The sequence below is a fragment of the Brienomyrus brachyistius genome, chromosome 4 (assembly GCF_023856365.1).
Source record: "Brienomyrus brachyistius isolate T26 chromosome 4, BBRACH_0.4, whole genome shotgun sequence".
NCBI classification, from domain to species: domain Eukaryota; kingdom Metazoa; phylum Chordata; class Actinopteri; order Osteoglossiformes; family Mormyridae; genus Brienomyrus; species Brienomyrus brachyistius.
Window position 1 is genome coordinate 24,568,502 of NC_064536.1, and position 27,943 is coordinate 24,596,444.

General features: G+C 47.5%; 1 protein-coding gene across 1 annotated transcript in view; it reads left to right on the top strand.

Moving 5' to 3' along the window:
- The first annotated feature begins 301 nt into the window (after window positions 1–301).
- Window positions 302–27,943, top strand: part of LOC125739859 (ephrin type-B receptor 1-like) — a 62,102-nt gene continuing 34,460 nt past the window's right edge. Inside the window, exon 1 of the mRNA XM_049010378.1 lies at window positions 302–556. Coding sequence (XP_048866335.1) covers window positions 499–556 — 58 coding nt within the window. The 5' untranslated portion in view covers window positions 302–498. The remainder of the gene's footprint in view (window positions 557–27,943) is intronic.

Sequence of the window (27,943 nt, forward strand, 5' to 3'; positions counted from 1 at the left end):
TTTCAAAAAAAAAATCACCCCCGCAAAGTTAACACCTCGTCTGCGATAACCTCAGACAGCCACAAATAGGCGCCCTTTCACTTCGTGTGGAACAGAAACCGGCTAGAAATGGCCAGTGAAAAGTTTTTTTTTATTATTATTTTTTTGCTGTAAACTAAAAGCGTGCGGGAAGGGGGGCGCTCAGTTACCATTGGTCTGAGACGTGCCGTTTGCACCCTGTGATTGGCCACAAGGTGTTAAAGGGGTGTGAGATGGGATGGGGGGTGGGGATGGTTGGGGGGGGGGGGGGGATTCTGTCAGCCCCCTCACATCCCCGTACCTTACCGACCACAGCTGCCTCTCACATACTATACTTACTACGGCTTGCAATGTGACTCAAAATACCCGCTACAGGAGCGCCGTTTTTGACAGCTGAAGGATTGTGTACGATCACGCCTCTTGGTAACTACGAAAGGGAGAAAACAGGGGGAAATCAAAAGAGGAAAATACCCTTTTGCCATGACAGTGGATTTGCTCGCGATTTTATGTGCAATCGCTATGGTTTCTGCAGTGGAAGGTAAATGATGCGTCTTCTATTCTCTTTTTTAATCCTCCCCCGTCGCCGGCTATCGCTGTGCGGAGAGCTCTGTGCGCGCCTCCGAGTCCGCGGGAATGCGATGCAAGGCGCTGAGGATAGAGGGGAACCCGCTACGGACAGCCAAACAAACACGTGCACGCCTTAAAGCAAGTTGCTGCTCCGTCTTACCCCTCTCTCCTCACCTCCTCTTCGAACCGGTTGTTTTAATGGACTTTGGTTTATTTGCCCCAGCCACGTTCACCGTGCAAAACTGCAATGCAGGGAGTGAGATGGTAAATTGCGTTCTCTCTTTGCCATTTCTCGTGCCTTTCTGGGGCAACTTTCCCTGCTTGTGATGTCCGCGAACCACTCTGATTTGCACCTAGCCCAGCTGAGGGCACCTGCGATTGCTGGTTCGTGCAGCATGGGTCCAGAAGCGTGTTTCTGTGATCGGGGACCACTGTTCACTCCGCGGGTCATAAAACACACTTTGCATCATTGGCAGACATGGGAGAACGAAAGACTTTTATTGTCGGCAATATAGTGTCTACGTAATAACAGAATAGATCAGTTACAGTGCCATTACTTTTGAACTATATGTATTATTATTATTATTATTATATTGGCATATGCAGGTTATCCCTACCGGGTACGGGATGTCCAACAGGTATAATTCGTTAATAATGAATAAAATCATCAAAATTTGTGGAAAGATTCAGTTCGTGTTTATTTATTTTCCGTTATGGTTCACTGAAAAACGCTGTAAAAGAAGCGCCCATGTAGTATGCATTACTCCTCTGTACTTAAAAAAAAAGACAAATGACGCTAATATAAACCTTTACTGCAGGACGCTTTCATGCGCGTCTATAAGTTTAATCAGTGGGATTCAATTAGGTAAGCAGAAGCATCGTAACATACCGTCAAACACAGGTTCAGTGAGAGATGCTGACGACACGTAGCCCATTTTTAGTGCCAGGACACGATATGTTGATACTCCATAAAATAAAGATTTCTCGTGGTCAACATAATTTAACGATCTGTGTGTTTTGGGGAAAACGGTTTGCCCTTTACGTTTAGTACTCGGCGCACCGTCTGCGCTTTCATATCTGCAAATGTCTGTTTTATAAAATTGTATCGCAGAGTTGAAATGGATCAGCAGTGCCCCGCGTACAAAGCGAGTCTCATGCCCGGAGTCGAGCTCTTACGCCCCTGTGAAAACGCACCTTTTAACGCCCTGATCGCAGTTACCCTCCTGTTTATACACCGCGTGGTGGCAGAAAACGAGCAAACCCCGTTTTGAGTTTTGATGGTCCGGTTACACACGCCTGACAAGAAGACCATGCTTGCATCATCCCTGTGAGCGCTTCTTGTTAAGCTTTTCTAACTAATTCCATTCTTATGTTGTTTTAGCGCTTGATTTTCATTGATGATTGAATTTAATACAGAAAACAATATCGATTAAACGAAGGTGAAGGTCCGCTCCCTTCAACGGAATACTGTACCCTTTCGTATCCCATATGCATATTTAATGTAGTTATCATAATACATCTTCAACGGTTTGTTTCCGATTAAGCATATCGCCTTACTCTGGTTTGATTCTGGATTTCATTCATGCGGCCCCATGCCCGCATTTATAACAGCATTGTTTATAGTGGACAGGTTCTTGCTTGTTTAATCTCTGCGATCTCTGAACTCTGGACTGACTGCAAACCCATTTGTGCAGTGAAGAGGAAGCGGCGCACTTGGGCAGCCGAGCTCTTGAAGACAATTTCTACACTCCTGTGTACGCCTTTGTATTAATTCGTTAGGTGATTATTCAGCTAATTGTTACGACATTACTATTTTCGACCAGTATTACATAGGCCTATATTTTTTTGCGATACCCTTATGTATCGTGTATTTCCCACATGTCCTGAAGGCTTAACGCAGGGGGTCAGAATTCAGCACTTTCTACTCTCAACTTCAATTTTCTTCTCTCGTTCAGAAAAAGATGAAATAAGATATTGACACAAATTATTCTTGTGTAAATGCCACAGACGCCTTGGAGGCCACAGAAAAGTCATATATAATCATTATCCTGTACTGACAGCTGTGAAACCCCAACCTCCCTGTCTGTCCGTCTCTGGCTTTCTCAATAAGGTATTTTTTTTCCAAAATGGCCTGAAGGGGATTGTTTCTTGCAGCGATAGCGCTTGGGTTTTTCGAAGTGACAGAGCCGATTCGTGTCCCGTGCTGTCTGGGAAGGGCTGCGGGCCCCCACACCAATCCCCAGCTGCTGGGGACGGGTGGAGGTTGGTGTGCAGATGGTGAAGAGTGGCAGCACCAAGCTTCGCCATCTGCTGTAGACCCCGCAGAGCAGGTGAGCTGTTCTTGGCGCGATTTCACGGCCGACACCCACCCCCCTCCCCAGCCCCCATTCTCTAGTATGGCCCGTCTCAGGGGTCATGGAGCAAGTACGTGGCGTGGTGGCTGATACTTGCGTGTCTACATACGTGTGCTTAAACGTCGTCTGGCAGACAACATGACAAACCTCATGTCACTGCATAGCATGCTGCGAAGCTCAGCGGTCAGAGACCAGGAGCTGGTCCACCGCATGGACCGGTCCTGTAACCTATGTCCCAGGTCAGGAATGCAGGAATCGTAAGGTTCTTACTGCAAACTTCCAAAACCGGGAGATTAATGTCTGGGATTGTGCCAGAACTACTTAGCAGGTGGTTAAATGCGTAGGAATTATACCTGTGGCTCCAGGTGGTGGATTTTTAAACTGTGGTTACATATCAATCCTTAGGAAAGCGGTCAATCGGAAACTCTGTGGTTAATTAGTCATGTCTGTCAGGGGCTATCGGTTATTGCAGTGTCTGGTTCTCCTGCATGGTGCAGTGTCACATCAGGCCAGAGTCTCTTTCTGTGCCTCTCGCTGTTGACCTGGTAAAGGCGCTGGTGTCTGCAGTGGGGAGATTGTTTCTTAATGAACTGGCTGACTAATTAAAAAAGCTTTTGATGGTAAGAGAGAGAGAAAAAATGACATTATGGTGATTAAAGACGAGGGCTCTCTCATAATCAAAGAAAAAACATCACATAACACACAGGCAGTGACACACACAGCATAAGTTCCGATAGAATCAGCAGTTTGGTGTAATAATTACATTCCTTGTCATCTCTCTCTCTCTCTCTCTCTCTCTCTCTCTCTCTCACTCTCTCTCTGTCTCTCTCTCTGTCTCTCTCTCTCTGTGTTTCTGTCTTTCGGTTAATAGTTTAAGACGAAAACATGCCTAGTTTCCATCCCCCGTCACATGGGATTGGGGGGGTGCATAGGGGCTTTATCGTGAGTCTTTCTTTCTTCTGCACCCACCCCCCCCATCCCCACCTCGAATCTTTAGTTGATTCGGTTTTATTAATCTGAATTACATTTCCCTACACATCGCTAAAGCCTCTGCAGAAAATAATAATTATAATGTACTTAGACATAACAATGGGAATAATCATCCGTCAGTTTGCAGTCCATTCTGGGTAATTATTGCCGCGGCGATCCTGAGCGCGTCCCCGGACACTCCGACGCAGCTTCCGCGGGACGCTGACTCTCAGCGCGCTCACGCGCTAACTAGAGCCGGCAGAGGCGCGATCGGGAGCGGAGCGAGCAGAGCACGACGCAATCCCGGTACAGTGCAAGTAGGAGTCTGCACCCCCACCACCCCTATGTGTCTTCAATAGGGGGGGCGGCATACAAATACAGCGAACACCGATAAATACAAATTACTTTTAAAAGAATGGAGAAAGAAATGTAGGCAACGGGATGATCAACTAAGATTTTTTTCGGAAGTAGGACGTCTGGAGGGAGGACTTAGGTGTATTTATCTATCATGTATTTCAGTTTTTTATCGCCTCTTTAAAGGCCAGAATCAGGGGGCCGCTACTATCAATTTCTGGGAGAATTAGTATCTTTCTGGGGTTTTTATTGCGAAGGAGGAGATGCTAAGTCGCCATGACGACCTCTCCTGAGTGGCCACGGAGGCGAGACTCTCGACAGATCCATTATTTTTTAATGTCAGCGTTTTTACACCTCATGACTTTTTTTTTTGTTTGTAGGAGGGGAGGGGAGAAAACGAGGCAATGGAATGACAGCAGGTGGGGGGTTGGGGGGGTAGAGAAAAGGAGAGGGACAAGGAAAAGAGAAATGGGAAGAGGGAATCGAAGAAGAGAAGAGGAAAAGGGAGGAAAGAAGTTAATGAGGGAGGGGTGCACACTCCCTGCTTCTGTGACCAGTTCATTGTTTCGCAATTACTGTTGACAGAGCAGGCTGGTTGCACGGTGGCATGCGGGGTGGGGGTTGCAGGGCGCCAGCACTGATGGGTAGCAGAAGGTGGGGAAAGCAGCTCCACTGTGATGGTGTGAGGATTCTCCTCCCCCCCTATTTCAGATCCCAGTCCTGCTTTCTCTGAGGCACAGAGAAGGCCCCTCTGTTTGGGGCCCCCTACCCCATGAGGAAGGAGCCATCTCTGCCCTGCACTGGGCTACAGTTCCCTCATTCCCTGTTGGTGTCAGATGGCCGGTTTAATAGATGGACCATGAGTCCATTTCCGAGGGCACCTTGGAGCACTCTGTTTGTGGCCCTCTGTCTGCGTTTGTTGTCGTCTTGTGTCTGGTCGGGACCTATAGTGATAAGCTGTTACTGATCTTTTTCTGAGTCACACACCGGGTTGTTGGGAATAATGCCTTTGGTAAAGGGGCGGGGCTAATGACAGACATTGGGAGGCGTGGCTTAAAGACACCCTCATGTAAGCGTGTGTTCAGCCCAAGGCCCTGTCTTTAATTAGGTTCGATTCAGCTGTTGGGGTCTCATGTGATTAGATGCCTCGTAATGTTTTTAATGTTCATCGAGGTTCTAGGTGGAAGAGCTAGAGTAGAGGAACAGCCCGGGTCTGTGATCAGGGCCCTTTTTCTGTTACTAACTATCAGCCCGCCTGACCGAGTGATTTATGACATTAAAAGGGTTTTGGGCAAGAACAAGGTAGGGAGACCAGGGTCACCTGTCTCTGCTCTGGATGAAGAAGCTTCAGAGTTTCTAGACTTTGATATGGGTCAGAAGCACTTTTTATAGCCAATCACTTGTCAGTTTCTTCCCAGTAAAACAGACCCCTGATTTGCGTTGCGGGAATTTGAACTCGTGTTCTACGTTTACACTATCCCCTTACGATGAATCCCTCTGACTTCCATCAGTCTGATCTTGGGTGGGAGGTCGGGGGGAGGGAGAGGCGAGGAGGTAGTGCAGGCGTGGTGGACAAACAGGTGATGGAGCGGAGGTGGCAGAGATGACCGGCGTGAGTGATGGCTCTGGAGGCAGACGCTTCCAGCAGGCAGAAAGGAGAGCATTTTCAGGTAATTAAGTATTGATTTTTAAGCAGCAGGAATAATTAAAAACAAAAAAAGGAAAACTGAAGACAGCGTGACTGCCCCCTGCTGCCCAAAACGCCTGGGAGATTGACTGGATAGAGAGCAGGTTCGATGTGCTACAGGAGGTCAAGAACACACATGCAACCAATGAATGAGTGCACATGTGGGCGGGGAGGGGGTGCGGTCACACGACTGTTGACATCCCCCTCACATTTAGATGAGACATCTGGTGCCGTAGCAACTGGGGAAACATGATTAATCCCTTCTGACCGGAGGGTGATTCTAAGATTCTTTAAAGTGGGAGGTATGAGATGGGCAGTAATTCAAACAGAAGGTCCAGCCTTGCTAATAGCCAATGATATGTTTTGAACAGGTGGGTGACAGGGGAGTGGGTACTCCAGGGGCCAATCAGCTTTCATCTGGGCCCAGTGTCTCTGTCGCCCTGTGCATGCCCCTGCTTCTGATGCTGAGGGAAAATTATAGAAATGTTTTGAGAATTTTGGGTCTAGAACCGAGTGCCCAGAGGTGGCTGTAATTGGTGACTGGCCCAGTCATGTGATTGATTCCCAGGAGTCTGGGAAATTGAGTCTTATGGAAAGTGATAAGAGCAGGGCGCATCAGCTTTGGCCGCTGATTCCTGCGTATAACTCATGCGTCTGAGAGCCGTAGCTGTATGATCTTTTCAAAACAACCCGCAGATGCACCTTATCCTCCACACAGCGCCCTCTGGGGACGCCTTCCGGCATGGCGGACCCGTGTCCTCATGGGCTCGAAGCCCTGTCCGAACTGTTTCCATTAAAAGAGCATTAGTGAAACACAAATGTGAAATGTCTGATTGCTCGGGCTTGTTAATTTCCTGTAACTGGGGCAGCCGTGCATTGAAATTGTAGGTCAGCTATATATATCTTGGTATATGCATGCTTTTCCCATGTCCGGCTGTAATCCAGGAGTCCTCTGTCATCATCCAGTGAGGTGAAAGGGATTTTATTTCCCAGTACTGCCAGGTCCCCTCTGCATCCCCCCCCCCCATCTTTTGTGGGAGGTTTCGATCTCTCGATTGAACTGAAGATCACGTCTCTTCCGGAGGTGCTATATATTTGGGGGTTTCTATTAAAGACAATAATGGAATTCCACAGCACAACCAAAATACAGCCAAGAGTCTGTGTGTGTGTGTGTGTGGGGGGGGGGTAGACGAGGAAAAGTCAGCAGGGGTTAATGGTGTTTAAATGCCCCCCGGGGGGGTTAGGGTTAGACAGACAGACTTCTTGAATGGAAACGAGTCAGGTCATGTTTCAAGGCTAAATGTTGCAGGGCTGAAGGGTGAACAGCGCCCCCATGGGGTAAGGAGCTGCGCTTGCATTCCTGCCACATATCCTTAATGTGACAGAAATGATTTATTTCTCATCTGCCTGTACCAGGGCATCGCTTCCTTGACGAGACATTGCACATTAAGGGCGTCGTTGGGAGTGTTGCTGTTGTAGCACACTGCTCCTCCTTCACAGCCAAGCCCAGACGCCGCCGTGGTTACGGCTCTCGTTAAACCTTTCATGGCTCCATTTATACGGCCCACTAAAGCCCTTTATGGCTTTTGTTTTGAGTTCTTAAACACATTAATGCCCTATTTGCTGAAAAAGGGGAATGGAATGAGTGTTTTCCAAATAGCTTCATTTGCAGTGGGTCTGAGCTTATCTGAGCTTAGCATTGTGTTTCTACTGGTCCCGGGTTTTTAGGACCATGATCAAAAATGCTGCGCTAGCAGTGGATAATTAATGTGTATGAAATAACACAGATACAAAATGAATACTACTTAAAAATAATCAAATGGCATAATAATAAACTGTAATTGTAACCATGATGATAAGGCAATTAGAGTAATATGTTTGTGCCACACGGTGGGGGAGGTGCCTTAGGGGTGGAGCTACCTTTAGGGGGTGTGGTCATTTATAGATTTTTAGTGGAGATCACTTGTGGGAGGAACAAAGTGGGTTGACCGGGTAATTTAATGGGGATGATTTGTGGGTGGGGCAATTTCCCAGAGGATGTGTCCAATATTAGTTTGGATGATTTCTGGGTGGGGCATATCCACAGTGGGCGTGGTCACTTACCAACATGGCTTCACTGACCATGAGTTCCTTTGTGTCACAGCAGCATAATTTTCCTTCACTTTTGCCCCCCCCCACACTCAGTAAAATGAGAGCTGGTGATATGCTTTTGGGGACTCCGGTAAACCGATGATGGTTACAGTGGGAGGGGTCATCTAGGACAACAAAGGCTTTATTATTATTATTATTATTATTATTATTATTATTATTATTACTCAGTGGTATCGGAAGGACATGTAGATTCAGAGAGCCCAGTCCATTAGTGGCGCCCTAAAACATGGGGGGGGCTCATTGGCAAAATCTACCATCTATCTAGAGGGACATTTTGCCTGGGGCCCCAGAATTTTGAACCCCCCCATTTTTATTATTATTATTATAATAATCCATCCATCCATTTTCCAAACTGCTCATCCTACTGGGTCGCGGGGGTCCGGAGCCTATCCCGGAAGCAATGGGCACGAGGCAGGGAACAACCCAGGATGGGGGGCCCAGCCCATCGCAGGGCTATTATTATTATTATTATTATTATTATGTGCTTAATAGATGCAGGGGGCACTTCTTCAAAGAAAATACCAAACAGGCCGCCATCCCCTATAAACAGCACCCCCCCCCCCCACTTTTAAAAGTGGTACGCACCCCATTCTCCCCTCCTGTGTCTGAAACGGGACGGCCTGCGAAGGATCCATCGCTGAGAACGAGCGCAGCCTGCCACACTCGTCTCCCTCTCTCTCTCTCTCTCCCTCTCTCTCTCTCTCTCTCTCTCTCTGCCTCCCCGCTTCCTTTTAGCCGTTATTAACATGCAGCTTACGCAGTCCCAGGCAGCTGTTGCCGGGCTTGCTCGCGGCAGGGGTGACGAGAGCTTTTCAAAGGCATCCAAGCAAATCATTTTTCCTTCTGCCGAATGTGTCCACGCTGCTCCGTTTTTTTTTTTTTTCTTCTTTTTTTTAAGAAGAATTCTTTATATTTTCAGTGAGTTAATTTATGCTTTTATTCTCATATGGGTCTTTCGGAAGGAGCTATTCTGTGGGAGAAATTAAAAAAAAAAAAAAGTTACTTTTCAAAGACTCAGCTGATCAAAAAAAGATAAACAGCTCGCTTCCGAGAAACGACGTGTCTGTAAACGTCTGAGGTGAAAAGGGACTTATGCTTTTGCCGGCTGATATGATTGGTTGACAGCTGGGACTGGGAATTGACGGTTAGAATCTTTGGAGGGGGGAGGTTCATGCACACCCCCTTGAGACTCCAAACGTCTACAGAGGGTTAAAACGGCATGTGCTGATCCCCACCATTAGGAAAGAGCAAAGGTATCAGCCCCTCCTCAATCAAAGTGGCGTGGTGAAGTGTGAGCTGATTAAGTCCACTAGAGGTCCCCAGGATAGGCACCAGGGGGGCACTTTGACAGTAGATCCCCCCAGTTAGTTAGAGATTAATCAAGTTTAATCAAGTGAGAGCAATGTAAAAGGCCTTCCCATCTGCCACCAGGCTGGGCGGGGATCCCCCAGGGGGGCTCCTGACGCACGGTGTTTTGGCTCTGTTTTGCCTCCCCCAGGTCTGGGCCGGTGGGTGACTGAGCGCTTTGAGGGATGGAGACGCGGAAGCCGCGCAGCAGTGGGAAGTTGGGAGCCGATAGCAGGAAGAGCCGAGACGGGGAAGGAAAGTAATCCAGAGGCGGAATCATTAGCTGTGCGCTTAGGCTGCAGTGACAGGAGCAGAATATGAGTATTTGGGTGCCGGAAAATGACTTTTTCCCCCTCATAAATGAATGCCTTAATTATGCTAATCTCATGATTCCCCTCTACTGTCAAATGACTTCCAGTTGGTGGAGAGAGGGGGGTGGGGGGGGGGGGTGACGACGACACGTCAGGGTTAATCCCGCTGTTGTTGCCCCTGACCTGCTGAGGTGGGCTGGGGGTGGGGGGCTGGCTTTTATCTGGGGTATGACACGCCATCTGTCAGCCACCCCAACAGGGCATGGAACGTTCTGGCAAAGTGAGCGAAAATGGTCGAGCTTTCGCCCCCCCCCGCCTGACGCTTACCTGTAGATGCATCTGCATCAGCTTTTACACAGATCAAATTACTTTGTCTGATTATGAATCGGCTGTTTACCCCCCCCCCTCCCCCCCCTACGAGGGTCCAACTTCACAGCCTTTTGCAGGCTTAGTGCAGGCCTAGTTTTTATAGGCCAGTTCTGGAGCACTGCAAGAATAGCAAGAGAAATACCACCCATCTACAGTCTGGATCCCAGCGTCTGAATACACATGTGTGGGGGCCAAGCCAGTCGTCAAAGCTGCTAAATTTAGGATGGAAAATAACTGACTGGATTTTTGGACAGTAGTCGATCCCCCCCAACTACTCAGGAATACCAGCCCTCCATTGTCACATCCTCTGTTCACCAGCACCCCCCCCACCTCGATTTCTCAACTCATCTGTGACTGCGGAATTGCGCCGGCCCCCACCCCTCTGTTTCGGCTCTCGCTGCCGCCCACGTGAAAATCCGGCTCTCAGCTCCGAGAGAAATCCGCCCGAGTCTGGCAGAGGCCCTTTATGTGGGAATCGGTGTTACCCTTCATGTTTCTGTGTTAGTATCTCGCCACTGCATGCAGACCTGGAGCTCAGGCTGGCCCGTCCATGCGAGCGTTACAATCGCAAATACCGAGAAAACTGGGTCTCATTTTGTGCTTTTTTTTAGTGTACTGACAGTCTAAGCAAGTGGCCTGCCCTAGTTCTTTTTCAAGTGTTATTAAATGCTGTGTGATGAGTGGCAGGGAGCCTGCTGCCTTGGAACCAGGAGGTTGTTGGTTCAAGTCCCACAGAGACCTTTAAGTCGTTATTGAAAATGGCAAAGTAGCCAATAATGTTGGTATTGAGCAGCTAGAAGTGAAGGTACTGGCAAAATTGAGTGGGTTTGTCTACATAAGACATTGATGGAAATTTTCATATTTCATTTTCTGTTGGATAAATTGCTGGTTGGCGTAATGTAAATTACGCTGCCGTTTTATGGCATTTGAGGATTTATGGGAATCGGAGGATTAAAAACTGAAAAAAAAGCGCAGGATGAAAATTGTCTTTTAGGCTTGTCGCATTGTTTTAATATTTTGGGGGGGGGGGTGTTTTTATGATGACATAACATTGACAGCAGCGAACGTGGTCCAGCAAAGATGGGTCAGCTGTCGGCAGTATGATGGAGACACTCATACGCTTAGCAGTTACACCCCATAGACACCAGCAGCGATATGGGAAATGAATCCCCTTTACTGACTCCAGTGAGCAACATTTTTCAGCATAATGTCAGTTTTATGTACATTCCCTGTCATTGTGTGTAGGAATGCTTTGAAAAGAAACATAAAATATTAATACATCCGTCTTTTTCGGAAACCGTCTTGGGGAACCTGGATCACATCCTGTGAAGTATGGGGCAGGGGGCAGGGACACCTCATATCTCTCTCAACAGACACACGCCTCTAGAGTCACCTGTGTGTTTTCAGGGATTTTGTTCTCTTCACTTTGCTATTTCATGAAGGTGTAAATATTTTCACTTTTGAGCTGTTTGTTTGCCCATTCGTTCATTTGCCTTCTTGTTAGTTAATTATCCTATTTGTTAGCTCGCTTAACCGTCAGTTCGTCTACCTATTTGTTTGTCAGTCTTTTAATTTGTTTTCCTGTCAGTTCATTAGCGTATTTGTTTGCAATTCTCTTACTTTCCTTGTCTATTTGTTGTTTTGCCTGTTTTTTGGTTCATTTTCCTGCTCACTTGTCAGTTCGTTTGCTTATTTGTTTGCCAGTTGTTTGTTCGTTTACCTGTTTGTTAGTTCATTTTCCATTTGTTAATTTGCCTGTTAATCTGTTAGTTCATCAGCCCTTTTATTAGTTTATTTGCCTGCTTGTTATTTCCTTTGCTGGTTTATTAGTTCGTTTATCTGTTTGTTAGTTCGCTTGCCTGTTTGTTTTTGCCTTCTGTTCGTCTCCGTGGCACCAAAAGTGTGCTGCTTCACATGCCAATCCGACAGCCACTCCTTTGTTCCCCCAGCACATTTTGATGAAAATCTAGGTCAGTATGTGACACGAGGCAAGTGACAAGCAGCAGAATATCCACAGGCCTGTAATTTAACTTTTAAAAAATTCTTCTCGACTAATAACACCTTACTGGGGACTAGTGATTGGCCTCTAGCACTGCCCCCCCCGCCTCGCTCACAGTACAACATCTGAAAAGCGATTTTACGAGTAGAGATGGTCGAAAAAGTAATCAGAATGTGATGTGTGTGTTTTTATCTCTAGACATCTGAGAGCATCGGGGAAATTGATGTTTTCAAAGAGCACAGTGGTGAAAAGTCATTTTATTTGACAGGTGTCCGCAGTCCTGCACAAAGGGGCTCAGTTATGGGGCCTCATAACAAGTCCCATTTTCTGTTGCTGATGCTGGGTGGGGGGGGGTCAACATTTTATTTCTATGGAGCAGAAACAAAGGAATGGAGCAGCTCAGCTGCCGGGATGCGACGGTGGACTGGAATTTAGTAGCATATGGGGGGAATTTTTTCATATTCGGTGGGCATTTTTACCCCATCAGAGGCCATGCGATGTCTGTATGAAAAGCAAGGACTGCTGTGCGTTCCAGGTTGCTATAGCAACGTCTGTAAGGACACCACCCCAACCCTGCCCGTCTTTTCAAAACCACGCCCACATTAATAGGCCACGCCTACTCTACCAGGATTTAAAGGGGGACAGTAGGATTGAAAAGCCCTGATTTGTGACTGATAGATGTTTTTCCTCTCAGTAACCTCTCTATGCCAAGGGGGACCCATTACAGAGAATAAAATGAGGCCCCTTGGCCCCCATCCCAGTCCCTCAGGAAAAAAGTACGGTAGTTCCACACCTCAAGAAAATCTCTTAATGTCCCAGCGGGGTGAACATCACACAGACATCCAGCAGAAGGTCTGTCTATGGTGGGGGGTGTTCTGTAATACATAGGGCTGTGAATCATGTCTGCATGAGCACCCCCATCCCCTCAAGGTTACAAACTGATGCTATATTTTCCCAGGTCTGTAGGAGGCACTGTCTCTTGCTGCACCGGCAAGAACTCTCCGTTCCGTAATGCAGTCAGAGATACCACCCAAGATCTTCTTATTATTATGAGTACACATCCATCAGCCCTTAGTCCCCCCCTTCCCTAAATGGCCATCCGAAGATCTCCTGATATTTGACAGCCACTTGATAGCCGAAGGTCCCATTTCTCAGTATGACTCTGCTTCAGGATCAGGGTGGGATTTGAACCCACAACCCTACAGGTGCGAGGGTACAGCGCTCCCCACTGAAGGATTCAGACATCTCAGATTTTTTTCATTATTAACTCCATTGTTTTCCATCTTCATTTCGTTGTGTTGTCCTTATGGAAAACATGAAGTGCGCATCCTGGGAGTGGATTTCCCGGGGATAGGGGGTGGCGCCCTACCACAGCGCCCCCTTCAGGGTCCTCTGTGCCTTTTTTTGTTGGCTTGCATCCGGCGAAGCTCTAGTCATTTTCCCGAGGCTCAAGTAAACAAGCTAATTAAAGAGAAATTTATTCCCTTGATCCCTCCTGGGGGGGGGGGGGGCACTAAGAGAGCCCGTCGCTGATCTATGGCCCTGTAACTGCAGCCAAGTAGGGGGCAGAAAGCAGGGTGTGAAATATACACACTGGTCCTGGGATCTGAGAGGCCTGGGTCCCATGGGGCCAGGGCGGGGCCCGGGAGTATGTACAGCGTGTTTACTTTGGCATGCTTAAGATAACTCTGTTAGCGTTAATTTGCCCATTATGGCAAGCAACTTCTCAGCAGGGTTTGTTTCCTGCTCCGGCAGGAAGTCCAGCCATCACACCCAGGCCGGATCAGAAACAGCAAGTGCCTAACCCTGCTATTACCATACAGAAACCATGAATCGCTGCGCATCCTAGATCACAGTGACTCTCCTGATTCAGCCGCAATCTCTAACTGCTTAAACTTCTTCAATGTGTTTTTGTTTGTGCATCACCTTCCCAGAATCATACTGGGAGAGCTGTGTGCCCCATGGAGCAGTGCATTGTGGGTAAATTGCATGTACAGAGGAGCAGGTTCTGTTTTCATCGTCTCCTTGGTGGAGCAATGCATTGTGGGTGGGAATCTGTGTTGCGGAGCAGTGAATTCTGGGTAAGCTGCTGGTGCAGTCTGACCAAGTTCAGTTATTATTTTTTTTCCTGGGAGGGGGTTCTGAGGATGTTGGGGGGGGCTTGTCGTTTTTTTTGGCTATGTCCCCCCACCCCATCCATTCGGGGAGGAAGTCAAGTGTGTGCAGTGAAGCGAGTGACTGCTAGCTGCCAGGATTCATCTCTGCTGGCTTTATGCCCCCTCCCCAGTTCCTGCCCCCTGCCCGGTCCGTTTAGCTTCCCGTCACTGCCGTAGCTTGCTCCATCCGGCCTGTCATGGGGCAACCCAGGGGGATGGGGGAAGGGCCACTGACATGCGGCACGCACATGAAAATGACAGGCAGATGTTGCTGGCATGGCGGCCCCTACCCACAATGCACTATGCTCAGCCCTCTGTACACTAAATGCTATCATCCTCCCCCAAGAATTCAGACAGACATGGTGGCAAAGCGATGATATGCCCTGGTTTTAATTAGGGAAAATCCCAATCTGTTGGCACCCTCGTGGTTCGTGGTACCATTATCGAGCAATCACAGGCCACCTCCTAGCATCGAGTGTTGAGCGTCACCGGAGCGATAGACAGGAAATTAGGACCATAATCATAAACTGAGGGATGCCCGTAATGGAGCCACAAAGGACTGGACTATAATGTACAGCAGCGGGCAAAAGTCTAGAAATGCCTGCTTTTAATGTGTCTGTCTTTATGTTAGTTCTGTTATTCACCTCATAGTACAAACCCTTAAGGCAATGAAGTAATATGTATCAAATATTGCAATGACCAAGAGAAATGTTCAACATCTCGAAATTTTCTCAAATATTAGACTTAAAAAATGCCCCCCTTTTGATTCAATGGCAGCATTAAAGGCTCTTGGCATTCTTTCAACCACCTTCCAGATGTAGCCACCTGGAATGTTTTTATAACAGTCCGGAAGAAGTTTCCACAAGTAGGCCACCTTGCTCTTACTCGTCAATCCACCTCATCCCGAAGAGCTCTATAGGGTTTCGGTTGGGGCATTGTGGCAGGCAGGTCGTCTGTAACAGCACTCCATCTCTTTCCTGGTTCACAAGATAATACAGCACATACATAACTTCCAGGTGTGCTTAGGCTCGTTACCTTGTTGATTTTCAGTTGTTGTGTCCAGACTTTCGTTGGTACGCTGTCTGCTCTATGCCAGCTTTCTGTGCAAAGGCAGCTACAAGAAACTGGCCTTCAGCTTCACCGCTCTGGCCTTGGGGGTCCTCCGCCCCGCTTCCCGTCGGTCTGCCCCATGGGACTCCGTCATGTGTCCCATGGCTGTGTGCCAGTCTGTCACCTGGGCCTATAATAATTGATCATTAATTAATCATTTACAGGGCAGTGTGTGGCTCAGTGGACTAAACCTGTGTGTCTGTATTCAGAAGGTTGCCTGTTCAAACCCAGTCTCAGCACGTCTTTGAGCAAGGCCCTTAACCCCCAGCTCCCTGGGCGCCCCAACAGGTGGCAGCCCTTTGCAGACAGCTTGCTCTACAAAGAGCAAGTTGAGGGAAGACAATTTCCCCACAGGGATCAATAAAAGCATCAGTTATTATTGGCAATTAATTATCATTAATGCATGTTTTTCATTTAATTTGATGGTCCAGTGAGACTCCTGCTTAACTGTCAGCACATCCTCCTACAGGAGGATGCGATCAGGACTTTGTGACCTCGTACAGATGCGGCTATATGGAAACCCGGGCATCGTGGAGTCATGGTGATGCGATCTCCGTGGAGACCAAACCTCCCAATAAAACAGCAGCTTATTGTGAACTTGCATCTGGCTACAGTTTGCTTTTTCGAATGGGGGGGTGTGTCTCTCCCGGCACACGGTGTGTGTGTGTGTGTGTGTGTCCCCTTTCTCTTCACCTGCACCTGAAGGACTGTCAGGGAACGACAAAGCGTCTGGCCCACATCCCTCACCGATCCTCTTTATATAATTACAGGATTCGTTATGTGCTTGAAACGAAAACATCCATTTCAGACAGTCGAACGACGAGACAGAAACAAAAGAACACCTCCTGCTCCCCCCCCCTCGCCGTTCCCTCACTCCATCTATCGAAAAAGTGCTGTCCCAATTGGCCAATCTGTTTCTGCCGAACAGGACCCCCCTCCCTTCCCCTGTCTATCCCCCCCACCTTTTTACAAAGTGGTACCAGGAAGCAAAAGCGACTGACTAACAAAAATATAAACGAAGGCCAGTCCTCTGTATGGATGCCTTTGAGTTTGGCTCAATGGGAGCTTTATCAGCATGACATGACCGTATTGACTGAGCTCGCACACCAGGAAATGACATCGAGTAGCAGCATAAAAATGCACCGGGGCATGGGGGAGGGGGGGTCTGACTTAGGGGCCAAGGAATACAACCAATTGCTCCCCTGTTTCTCACAAACCTGTGCATCGATGCACTTTGACAATCTTGCTCCTGATTGGTTTGCTCAACCCCGGGTCATCGAGGAACAGGCTCCCCTAAATGCAACCCTCACCCTATCCTCAGCACTCACCTCCCAGCTCGGCGAAAACAAAGCAATCCGGCAAGCATTGACAGTAAGATAAAGCCACCGTAAGCCTTTCTTCATTCACAATGGGAACGCCGGCAGGCAAAGTAATTGCTTATCGATTCCCTGCATGCGTTTGCGGGGAGCGGTATTGCCGCCCACCGCCATTGGCTGTCGATGTGCCCTCCTGCAGTGATTGGAACATGACTCCCCGTGATTCTTTCACCCACTTTTACCGAATAACTTTCCGGAATGAGCAGCTGTGGTCAAAAAATTAATACAGCTGGATGCTTGCTGATTCAATTCATGGGGGATAGCCTCATGGTAAAAAATACTGATGCTTCATACTGCATTATATAGCGCCTTTGTTATGCAGATATGCAGCTCAGAGTGCTTTACATGTCTGCACAAGCCACTGCAGTATAATAAATTATAGCAAACATATGAGGAATGAATAAAGGGATTCAGCACAGGTAATTTGAGAATAATTACAGTGCAATAAATAGTTAAGGTAATTAAACCAAGAGGAAATGAAAGATTACAAAAACCTAATGAGACACAAAATGATTTGACAATAGAAACAAACAAAGGAACAAAGAAATCAGAACTAATAACTTTCCAGACATGAGGGGAGTAGAATATACGACCTTCTGAGTATGTAAGAACTAGAACATATGATTACCAGGGAATGTAAGGACTAGAACCAATAATCACATGGGCATATAAGGACCAGAACATATAACAACACAGGTACCTGAGGACTAGAACGTGTAACCACCTGGATATGCAAGGACTAGAACACATAACAACCTTGGTACGTAAGGACTAGAACACATAACTACCTGGATATGTAAGGACTAGAATTCACAACCATATGGCCATATAATTTATTTTTATTCTGTGCTGTGAGGTTCTGCAGGAACAAGTAAATGAATTGACCATGTTGTTAAAAAAGTGGAAAAGCATTACAGTGCAACCCTCTGCAGTCCTGGTCTGAAAATCAACTAGTTTTTACTGAAGATGCGACGACACCCCTCACTGTCCCGTGCCTCCCCAGATCACGGCTGACTGCCGCATCCAAACGGGTGTCCTGGGCCCTGAGGCCCACAGCTTACGGCCCCCCATCTCTGGCAGGTGTCCCTGGCCACCACTTGCTGACAGCAGCCTTAACGCGTGATTTATGTGTCTGTCCCGCGGCTGATTTCAGGACACGATAAGTCCTCCTTATCGAGAGGATGAAGGTTACGCTATTACCTGCTCTCATGCTCGCGTTCATAATCGGCATGTTTCTGTGAAGGTTGTTTTGCAGGTTATGTGTGTATCATCCTCTGTGAGTGAATTCCAGTGCATGCATGGAAAATGGCCATGTGATGCTGTGTTATCCCATCTGTTTCGGTCGGACTCATCAAGAGAATTCTTTAGAGAGCTTAGGGTTGTGGCACACGGCACTCTGGAATCATGCGGAATGTTGATCCTGAGGCTGGGGTCCGCATCGTTCACCTTACGTGGCTTATTAGTCGAACAGGAGCAGTGAGATGTGTAGTCGGAGGAGAAAAGTTAGATGTGTGGTGGGAGGAGCCAGTAAAGTTCAAAATGCTTCTCCTTTAACCACAAGTTGGTTTCTACAGGTTTACAAGTGGTTTGAGCCCCTTTCAGTATCTACAAGAGTTTAGTGGGCATTGCAGATGTTTCAGCTGAAGGGGATGAGAGGGTCTCTCTGCAGGTTTAAGAGCCATCTGTGTGGTGGCGTGGGTGCGGGGGTGGGTGGGGGGTTACCTGAAGTGCATGAGCAGATGTGCGGGCAGCGAGGACCACTTTCCGGATGCCGGCTGCAGAGAATCATCTGGAAGGGCGCCGGGTGTGTGGGTGTCACCAGGGCTGTCCTGCCAAACTCTGGAGGTGGCTAGGGGGTGGGGGGGGTGAGGGGATGGGGGCTGGGGAGGGCTTTATATAAGAGCCATTCAGGACATGGGAGGACATGGGTGTGCTGCCTCCCCCCCCGGCAAGGGAACGCGAAGGTGCGGATGTGAGGATTCGTGACGGTGGCATTTTGCATCTGATGGAGGAATGCAGGTGGGCACGGGGCAGAGGTTGGGGGCGAGAGCTCTCCATCCCACAGCTGGGGGACTGGATCCGGCCAAATCCTGGCAGAGATAAACTAGGTAAAAGTGCATAAGCATGAGTTGGGCACTTTGGCTCAAAGGCTGTGTGAATAACAATTAAAAATACATTAGTCATTAATAATAATTAGCCATGGATGGGACATTAATGATTAACTGAACGTTAAAGTGAATTATGTGATTATTCCTATGCTGTGTGTTTTTTTTATGCATCAAAAGTGTTCACTGGGGTTTTTAATTGTCTTTGTGGCAGAAAATGGGCCCGGGGGGGCGGAGTCATGGGGAGGGCGGGCACAGAGGAGCAGCCAATCAGTAGCGTGCTCACACTGGTAGTAAGGGCAGGGGGCTGCGACGTGTGCTGCATCGGCGGGCGCATCCAGCTGCGGAGGCATGGCAGACTCTCAGTAGTGCTCCCACTAATTAGCGAGTGCTGGCAAGGACACGGTGGGTGGAGTGTTACCCCCCCCCCCCCCTCAGCAGAGGTCAGAGGTCAAGGATCTGGCCAGACAGCCTATCAGGAGAAGCTGTAATCAGAGTGTAAAACATTACTTACAGTACTCCTACTCAGTGCCCCACTGTAACATGAAGGTGGTATGTAATGTATTCCTTTGTGTTCAGTAATGAGAGTGACCCCTCCTTAGCTTGGGGGGGCGTCTTTCCCCATCCTGGGGGGTGAAGAACTTCAAAGGAAGGAAGACTAAAAATTCTACTCAACCCTGTCATCCCTCACTTCTTTTTCGCTCCTGTTTTTCCCATCATTCTCACCCCCCCACACCCATGCTCATAGTTATTTCCTCCCCCCTTCCCGAATGCTTTGCTTTCCATCAAGTTCCTGTTGTGAAGGGGAGGTGGGACCCTTTCTGATGTAGGATGCAGGGACTGAGCAGAGCTGCCACTCCTGTTAGCATCCAGGCAGCCGCCCGTTAGGAGGTGTAGCGTATACACACACACACACACACACACACACACACACACACACACACACACACACACACACACACACACACACAGATCCACACACACTTCACAAGTCCCAGTGACTGTACCCATGGACTGGCAGTTCAGGACCTTGCACGATCAATCGTACACCAGCCCTGGTAAGTTCTGCCACACACCTCCTGTGACTGAGCCCTTCCTGTGCAGTAGCCGTACTCCGAAGTATTTCCCTGCTCTGCCTATAATTGTATGCAAGTCAATCAGAAAACTCCAAGTTTTAACGGTCAAATATTTTGCCTGCATCACATTCTAAATCCAATGGCATCGATATGGAGTTGGTCTCCCCTTTGCAACTATAACAGCTGGCATACTTCTGGGAAGGCTTTCCACAAGATATTGGAGTGCGTCTGTGGGAATCTTTGCCCATTTATCCAGGAGAGCATTTGCGAGGTCAGGCACTGATGTGGGATATGAAGGCCTGGCTCACAATCTCTGTTCTAGTTCATCCTAAAGGTGTTCGATATACTTGAGGTTATACTGGCTCTGTGTGGGCCAGTCAGATTATTCCACACCAAACTCACCCAACCATGTCTTTATGGACCTTGCTCTGTGCACTGGGGCACAGTCATGCAGGAACAGAAAATGACCTTCCACAGACTGTTCCCACAAAGTTGGAAGCATAGAACCGTCCAAAAATGTCTTACCATGCATATCCATATAGTGTTTTTACTTATTTTTGAAAACTTGTCTTCCCATCTGACATGCTAGGGGCAGTTGAGGGGGGGCGAGGGGGGGGGGGGGGGCTTGAGGTAATCTCTGGGCAGACTGAGCCAGTTCATGCTGCCCCTTGACACCAGGCCTGGATATAGGATTCATATCCACTGGGACAAATGAAATCTTTTACAGATTTTGGCCCTATACTTGTAGCTGTGTGGTAAATATTCAGCGAGCATAAATGCATCATAGCTGCTCTAGATGAGAAGGACTTCTGCGAAGAGCATGCCAGACAGCTGTCTCATTGAGGCGGCTTATCGCCCGCGAGGGGCGTGGCCACCAGTGTCGCGCAATAGTACAGTTTTCACACCTGCCTGGAATGGCCATCTTTTCCTGATGTGTCTCAGAATATCAGATCTTTCGCCTCGAATGTCTCGGAACGACCACAGGAAGTTTTCTCTAAGTCGTACCAGGTCATGGTGGCTCAGTGGCAAAGGAGGCAACACAGTAGGTTATGAGTTTGAATCCCAGCACTGTGAATGTGGAATCTTCCTGCAGTCCTGAATCGGTGTCTCTAAAATGTCCGGCAGTCTCAGGATAACCTTCAGGCTGGCTGTAGCCCTTATGGAATAAGCAGTTATAGAAACTGACGGACAGACCCTGAGGTTAAGGAAGAAGCTTTATTTTCACTCTCTTTTAGACCCTAACTGTAAATGCCTGATATGTAAGTCCCACTCCGTTGCCAGATCCACCCCAGTAATAACAAGGTCCCTCCGAAATGACGGTTTGCGTTACACTGAGAAGGTTCTTGCCGGGGTAAACTCTCCAGTTCCCAGAAAAAAATGCTGGGCTGTCAGAACGTCTTTGACGAAACAGAACAATAACCTGTCCAACCCTCCACAACTAAAAAACTAAAATGGTGGGGAAAAGGTGGAAGAAAGACAAAACAAATGAATGGTGTAACCATTGGGGGGGGGGGTACTTTGGTGCATCTAAAGGTTAATCTAGCAATAATTCTTCGCCGGCGGGAAGTCCGCAGTTCCTCCGTGACACATAAACGGTACTGTGGGATTACAGATTTGGGGTTAATTGCATTCTGTGAAAGGCCAGAGGAGGCATCTCAGTATGGGGGTGTTTTTTTCCCTTCTTGGCTCTGTTTGAAGCTAAAATTCTGACCTCACCCACCCCCCCCGAACTGGATTTCCCCTGGAACCTTTTGTCGATCCATGGCTGATGTGAACGTGGGCCATAGTCTCAGGGTCCCAGGACATCTACAACATTCCGGCTACCTGGCGACAGGCCTTTTAATACGGTTATGCCGTTCTCTGAGTTGTCTTCCTGTTATCCAAGAAGTCGCACAGGAGAGTAAGGGACATTGAGACCTCAGTACACTTCCTGCTGGGTGAAAAATGTCCAAAAATGAAGTTCCACTTCAAGCATGAACATTCTGCGCCCATCAGTTTCACCGTAGCCTTGAAACACGATGATCGGAATGCCCACATCTCCTCTACGTGTATATAAACAGCCCCCAGTCAGAGTGGTAGGGGTCCTGGCGGAGCTGTCTGCAGACCTGCATCTTCGCCTGACCAGAATTGGTAAAGAGGCCGCCTATTTAAGATGGAAGGGTACGTGAGACTGGTTTGGCAGGGGTTCAAGGAAGAGCAAATGGGATAGGGCCAAGGCGACGAATCAGAGGAGAGAGGGATGGTTCTGAAAACCCGAACAGCACTGGGGGGGGGAAGACATGAGGAATATGTCAGGTGTAGAGCGTGCAGATCCTGAAATATGGCCACTTTGTTCTGCTTTGTTCTCATTGTTTCTTTCCAGGTTCAGGATGTAGTTTTCGCTCAGATTTTTGGTGAGCGCAGATATTTTCCCCACCCATCCAGAAATGCACCCTGTCACATCAGAATGGGCGATCTGCGCCGAAAGGCCCCGTAACGGTCTCACGCCATCACGTCTATCCTTATCATCACACCTCAATCACTACCCACCCATTTCTCTGGCACAAATAGCCTTGAGCGTGGGAATAATGTGTTTTTTTTCCCAGGATACACCTCACTCCCGTTATCTATTGTGTTCTCCCTCAGCCTCCGAGCTGGAGAGCTAGAATATGGAACACGGTTCACACTCAGCATAATGTAACTCCGTAGAAGAGCCCTTAGCTAAGACAGTGCTGATTCCTGTATTCCCCACATTCAGTTTTATTCAAACCATCCTCCGTAGAAGTCAGTGAGAATGTCAAGTTTAGGAGGTTGGACAGACCGTAGTGCGATGCTGGTGTCAATTCCTCAGCTGAGTCCCGTGAATCTGAAACCCAGAATGCCAGGGAATCTGGAAAGTTGTCCTGATCTACAAAAGCTTGCAATCATTAAGCTGAATTACTTCTGAGTCAGATGTGACTCAAAAATAGAGTCACCAGCTTGTACCTTTCCTGGTCACTGGGGCTGTACTCACAAGGGTCTGCCAGTTGTACCCTTAACTGTAGGTAATTGTACCTTTTAAGGTTCAGAAATGGACTCTGAGGAACATCCCAAAGATACAAACTAAATGAATTAATAGATGGATGGGTAATATGACAACATAGGTCAGAACCCTATAAAAGAGTCACACTATGATTTTGTACTGTATCAGAGATCAGTGATTTCACACGATGGGCCCATTCCAGTGATCCTTAACTGAGAGATGAAGGTGATTCGTTTGATTTCCAGCCATTCCAAACAGAAAATTCATAAAGAATGAAGATATCGGCGATGAGCTGTATCCGCCTTGCCTATCAGAGTCTCCCTTTGCAGCCCTGGGGTTGGTGAGATCTAGAGCCGTCGGCCAGCCTAATCTGTTCTAGGTCTGAAGACTTTTATGAAGAAAGGTTGCTGTCTGTGGAACTGAAGCACACTGGTTAATCATATAGGTCTGTATTTTACAGCCACTTCCCAAAAAAGTCACGCATGATGATAATAGTGAATATTCAGGTTGGGGGTGAGGTCATGCTTTGTTCCATTGTTTTCATTGTGTTCCCTGCAGGAAGACTTATCATGCTTCTTGTCCATGTCACAGTTCTACTCTTAGAATCCAGCATGTCTCATGGGGATCAGAAAGAAGAACGAGAATGTAGAAGGGGGAAACAGGTGTGTGGACGTGTGCACACCATCCACAGGGTTCATGCATCATGCTGGAGATGGTGGAAGGGGGAGGGAGAGGGGAGGAGCCCGCTCAGCCCCAAAAGCAGAGAGCATTGCCTCTGCAGCTCAGATGAAGCATGGTCTGAAGGTCTTTGTCTGACAACCCACCCCCTCTTCAAAAGACGTCCACTTGTCAGACATCATTATTATAAAGGGAGCTTGTCAGTAGGAAGGGGGAACGTGTTAAAGGGGGTGAAGTGTGCTGTTAAAGTGAGGATGTTAACCAGGGGCATTTTGAAATACTGTGGCACCTCAGTTCTCGAACTCATTATAACTCGAATTTCTTAAAAGTCGAACCAACCAGTTTTGAAAAAAATTGACCTAGAACTCGATCTGAAACCTCCAAGTCGAACCATGAACGTCGACCTAAGATAACTTGTACTGTACGCGCGGGGAAATGAGTCACGCGCACGTCTCTCAGCCAGGGACGGATTATGGGTTGTGTGGGCCCCTGGGCAAAATGTTTGCGAGGCCCCCCCCCCCCCACCACCACCAGCACCACCACCACAACCACCACAATTCAAGGGCCCTTGGCAGCCAAAAGCCCTCCCTATAGGGTCAGGGGCCCTTGTAGGCAGAGGATCAAAGAATGTAGGCCCTCTAAAATAGACAAACGAAAATACATTGTTGATAACGCTTCGGTCTCAGCCTCATATTCGCTGTGATAGCATCGCTTGTTGGTGATAATTCTTTTTTATTGAAAATATCAAGTAATACACTGCACTTTATATCATTTTGGTAGCCATTGCTGACCAAAAAGTTACGCAAAAGTTGTAGAAATGTTACAACCTAAACGTTTGTGATTTACAAACAAACTAACGAATACAGAGTAATAATAAAAATAAACAATGGCATGGCATAGTCTAGTGTTGGCGCATTGTTGGGGCATGGCTTGGGGTCGTCACGATCTGCCGAGCCGGGACCGGGGAATCAGGGACAGGACTCAAGCGATCGGCAAACACGGGGTTTAATTGAGACCAGGCAGAACAACACAATGACGTTACAATAACCAGACTGGGGAAACAAACTGAAACGCGGACTAAATACAGAGGACTGATGACAACAACCAGAAACAGCTGCTCACACGGGGATTCCACACGAGGTTAACAAGGGGGCGTGGCTCACGGAAGAAGCGGATGATCGGGGCAGGACAAGGGTAGTGTTGGGGTACATTCTTTATCGTTTTGGAAGCTGTTAAGAAAAAAATGCTCTTCGTGTTTTATTCTGTTCATTTTGTGTTTAAATGCTAAAAAAAACATATTTAGGTGTAATTATTTTGGGCCGGGAACCAATTAATTGGTTTTCCATTATTTCTTATGGGGAAAATTCAATCAGAACGCAAACTTTTTAGGATTCGAACCCGAGTTCTGAACGGATTAAGTTTAGGTTCCGAGGAGCCACTGTTTCGCAATGTATTTTAGACTTGTAGTTGCTGGTAGCATAATACTTGATCATTTTGGCATGATTTTTTAATGTTTGTTGAAATTTAAGCAAAAAAAAAAAAAAAACACAACCACAGAATATTTAATTAGAGTTTTTTACTCAGAAGAACATGCACAATTGAATCCTGCGATGTCACAAGCTCTTTGTAATTGCTTAATGACATTTCAGGTTAATATTTAAGTCTGTGTTTCTGTTGGCTGCGTAATATTGGATTGTTTCAGCATATGTGTTTTTCAGAGAGGATAGGAAGGTGAGCCTCAGTTTACGCTGGCATTTAGAGTTTAGGTGAGAACAGGTTTAGATTCTGATGGCCGGGGGTAAGATTCTGCTAATATGAGTGTTTATTGGTAGACTCAGTGTATACCTCTGACAGGGACTGAACTGCTTGGGATTACTGTTAAGGGAGAGATCAGTAGGTTCGGATATTAGTCACCAGAGGTAATATTCTGTCATTTGTATATACACAGTCAGGGGTTTCTCTCACACAGGAGCTGTGTTTACTGTGATTAGCATTGCAGGAGAGCTTATGGTTTGGGTCTGGTCCTGGTCTCCATAGTCTTTGGCATAGTTCCCTCTCCCTGTTTCCTAATTAAAGACATGACATTCTTCTGTATACAAGCTGACGCACACGGTTTTTTTCCGCAGGCTGCGTGCGGCCGCGTGTCCGTGCGATCCAAGCCCGGCTCCAGCGTTCGGCCTCCCGCACTGCGGCTACACGTTGCCCCAACTCTGCCACTCAATTGCCGCGATAATCGAGTCTCTGTGGATTTTCTCCCATTTTCCCGCCTTTTTTGAGGAGAAAATTGCCCCATTATGTTAGTTATCATTCATGAGGGAAATTGCCCAGAAGAACGATATCTGTGTGATGGACTCCGCACTCCCCCCCCCCCCATATCTACCATTAGCCGCCCGCCTCAGGATTTTAGCTTTTAATCTGCAGATTTGGCCCGACTTCACCTTGCAGGAGTTGCTGTTTTTAGCTCCTGCCGGCTTCCAAGCCGGCTTCCGGACACTTCTCACCTGCTAAGGCGCCCACCACCTCCGCAATCTCCACATCGCTCACAGCTTCTCGTTAATGGGCAGCGTGAGCATTGATAAGGGGGATATCTCAGGGCGTGACGGGAAAACTTCAAATTGGGAGGTGGGGGGGGGGGGGGCACAGCCCAAAGCTCAATTAAAAGAAACAGATAAGGAAGGAATGACGGAAAGCCGATTTATCAGCATTGAATGATTTGCTGGTTTGCCGGAAGTTTCTGCCTTATGATTAGCCAATGATTAGCCAATCTCTATAGGACTGGGGTCATAGAGCATATGGCTGGGTTTCTGTCACCTGCTTCCTTTCCCATGACTCGTGGGGGAAGGCAGCCTATTACAGTACATACACATGCCCTGTGCCATTGTTTACTCAGTATATATGACAGATAGACTGTTTCCATGGAAACAGTCTACGGTTGGGGTATTCGGATATATCTTTTGAGTTTCGTCATTCTTCACTTTGGCATCGGGTGGGGCGGGGGGGGGGGGGTAGGCGGTTCCAGTGGCTCACTCTTAGAAGCCAAGATGTCCTATTGATCCATTTTCTTTCTGAGTCGTCGCGTGTGTGACACGCTGGAATTGGCAAACGCGCTCTTCTCCCCACCTGACAAGCATGCAAATGTAAAAACATGAAACGTGGCAGCAAGACCACGGATGAGATGATGAGATGTGAGAAATTAAATGCATTATAGGAGGCCTGGTGTGTCTGACAAGAATCCTCGGGGGCTGCATCCATTGGTGCATATGATCACCTGACGTCTCCAACTGCCCCAGCATCGCAGCTGCTCATTGGTGTCAGCAGTCTAGAAATATATTATTATTTTTATTACTATTGTTGTTGCTACGTAGAATATTAGTTGACCTAAGGGATTAATTAAGCTTATCTAATGGAATGTAACCTAATCTAAAAATGTAGTGCAGCTTGCCTGAACATATGCACCTATACTCACCCAGATGAGGTTGATCTGAAGGTCTGTAAGATTTTCCACACTCCCCTGAAGGTGACCGGGCAGGATCTGACACCACTGATACGGAACTTGAGCTTGAACCCCGTGATAGATTTCTTCAGGTTCTTTCAGAGTCGAATTATGAGGCAGGTTCTTTAAGCTTAAGCAGTTTATTAAGACAGAATGATGATGCTACGGTTCAGCATCTGTCTCTACCCCCCTGAGGGAAACAGGCCCTTTATCTCTGTTCCTTTGTACAGACTCCTGGAGCCGGGTGGGTCAGACGGCCTTGGTGAGAATGAGGTATATGAAACAGGCAAAGAGCATGATGTGAGGAAGCAAGTAGCAAGGACAAAGGAATATAAAAAGAAAGGAGTACGAAAGCTATAAATGAGTGAATTAAATGAAAAATAATTAAATAACTGCAAATTAACTATGGAAATCCCTCACCGCTCACGAAAACCACAACATTGGTTTCGCCATATTTAAAACACTGTCGATAAAGTCTGAAGCGGATGAGGCTATTGCACCATATATAACAGAGTCATAATCTCATTGGGTATCATATACAGACATTGAATTAGCTGCGGCTTTTGTATAAATTGACATACGGGGCAGGATCAGAGAGCAGGGTCTGTTAGAACCAGGGCACCCTGAAGCAGTTGGGGTTAAGGGTCTCGCTCAAGGGCTTAACTTTCATGTGGTTATTCTGGCAGCCATGGAGTTTGAACCTAGGACCTTTCTGGCGATGAGCAGCGATTCCTAACTCACTCGACCATATATATATGTAAGTGCTTATCGAGGATAGGGTTGTGCTGATTGTGTCTTTTTCCAGATGTACACCAAAACAAG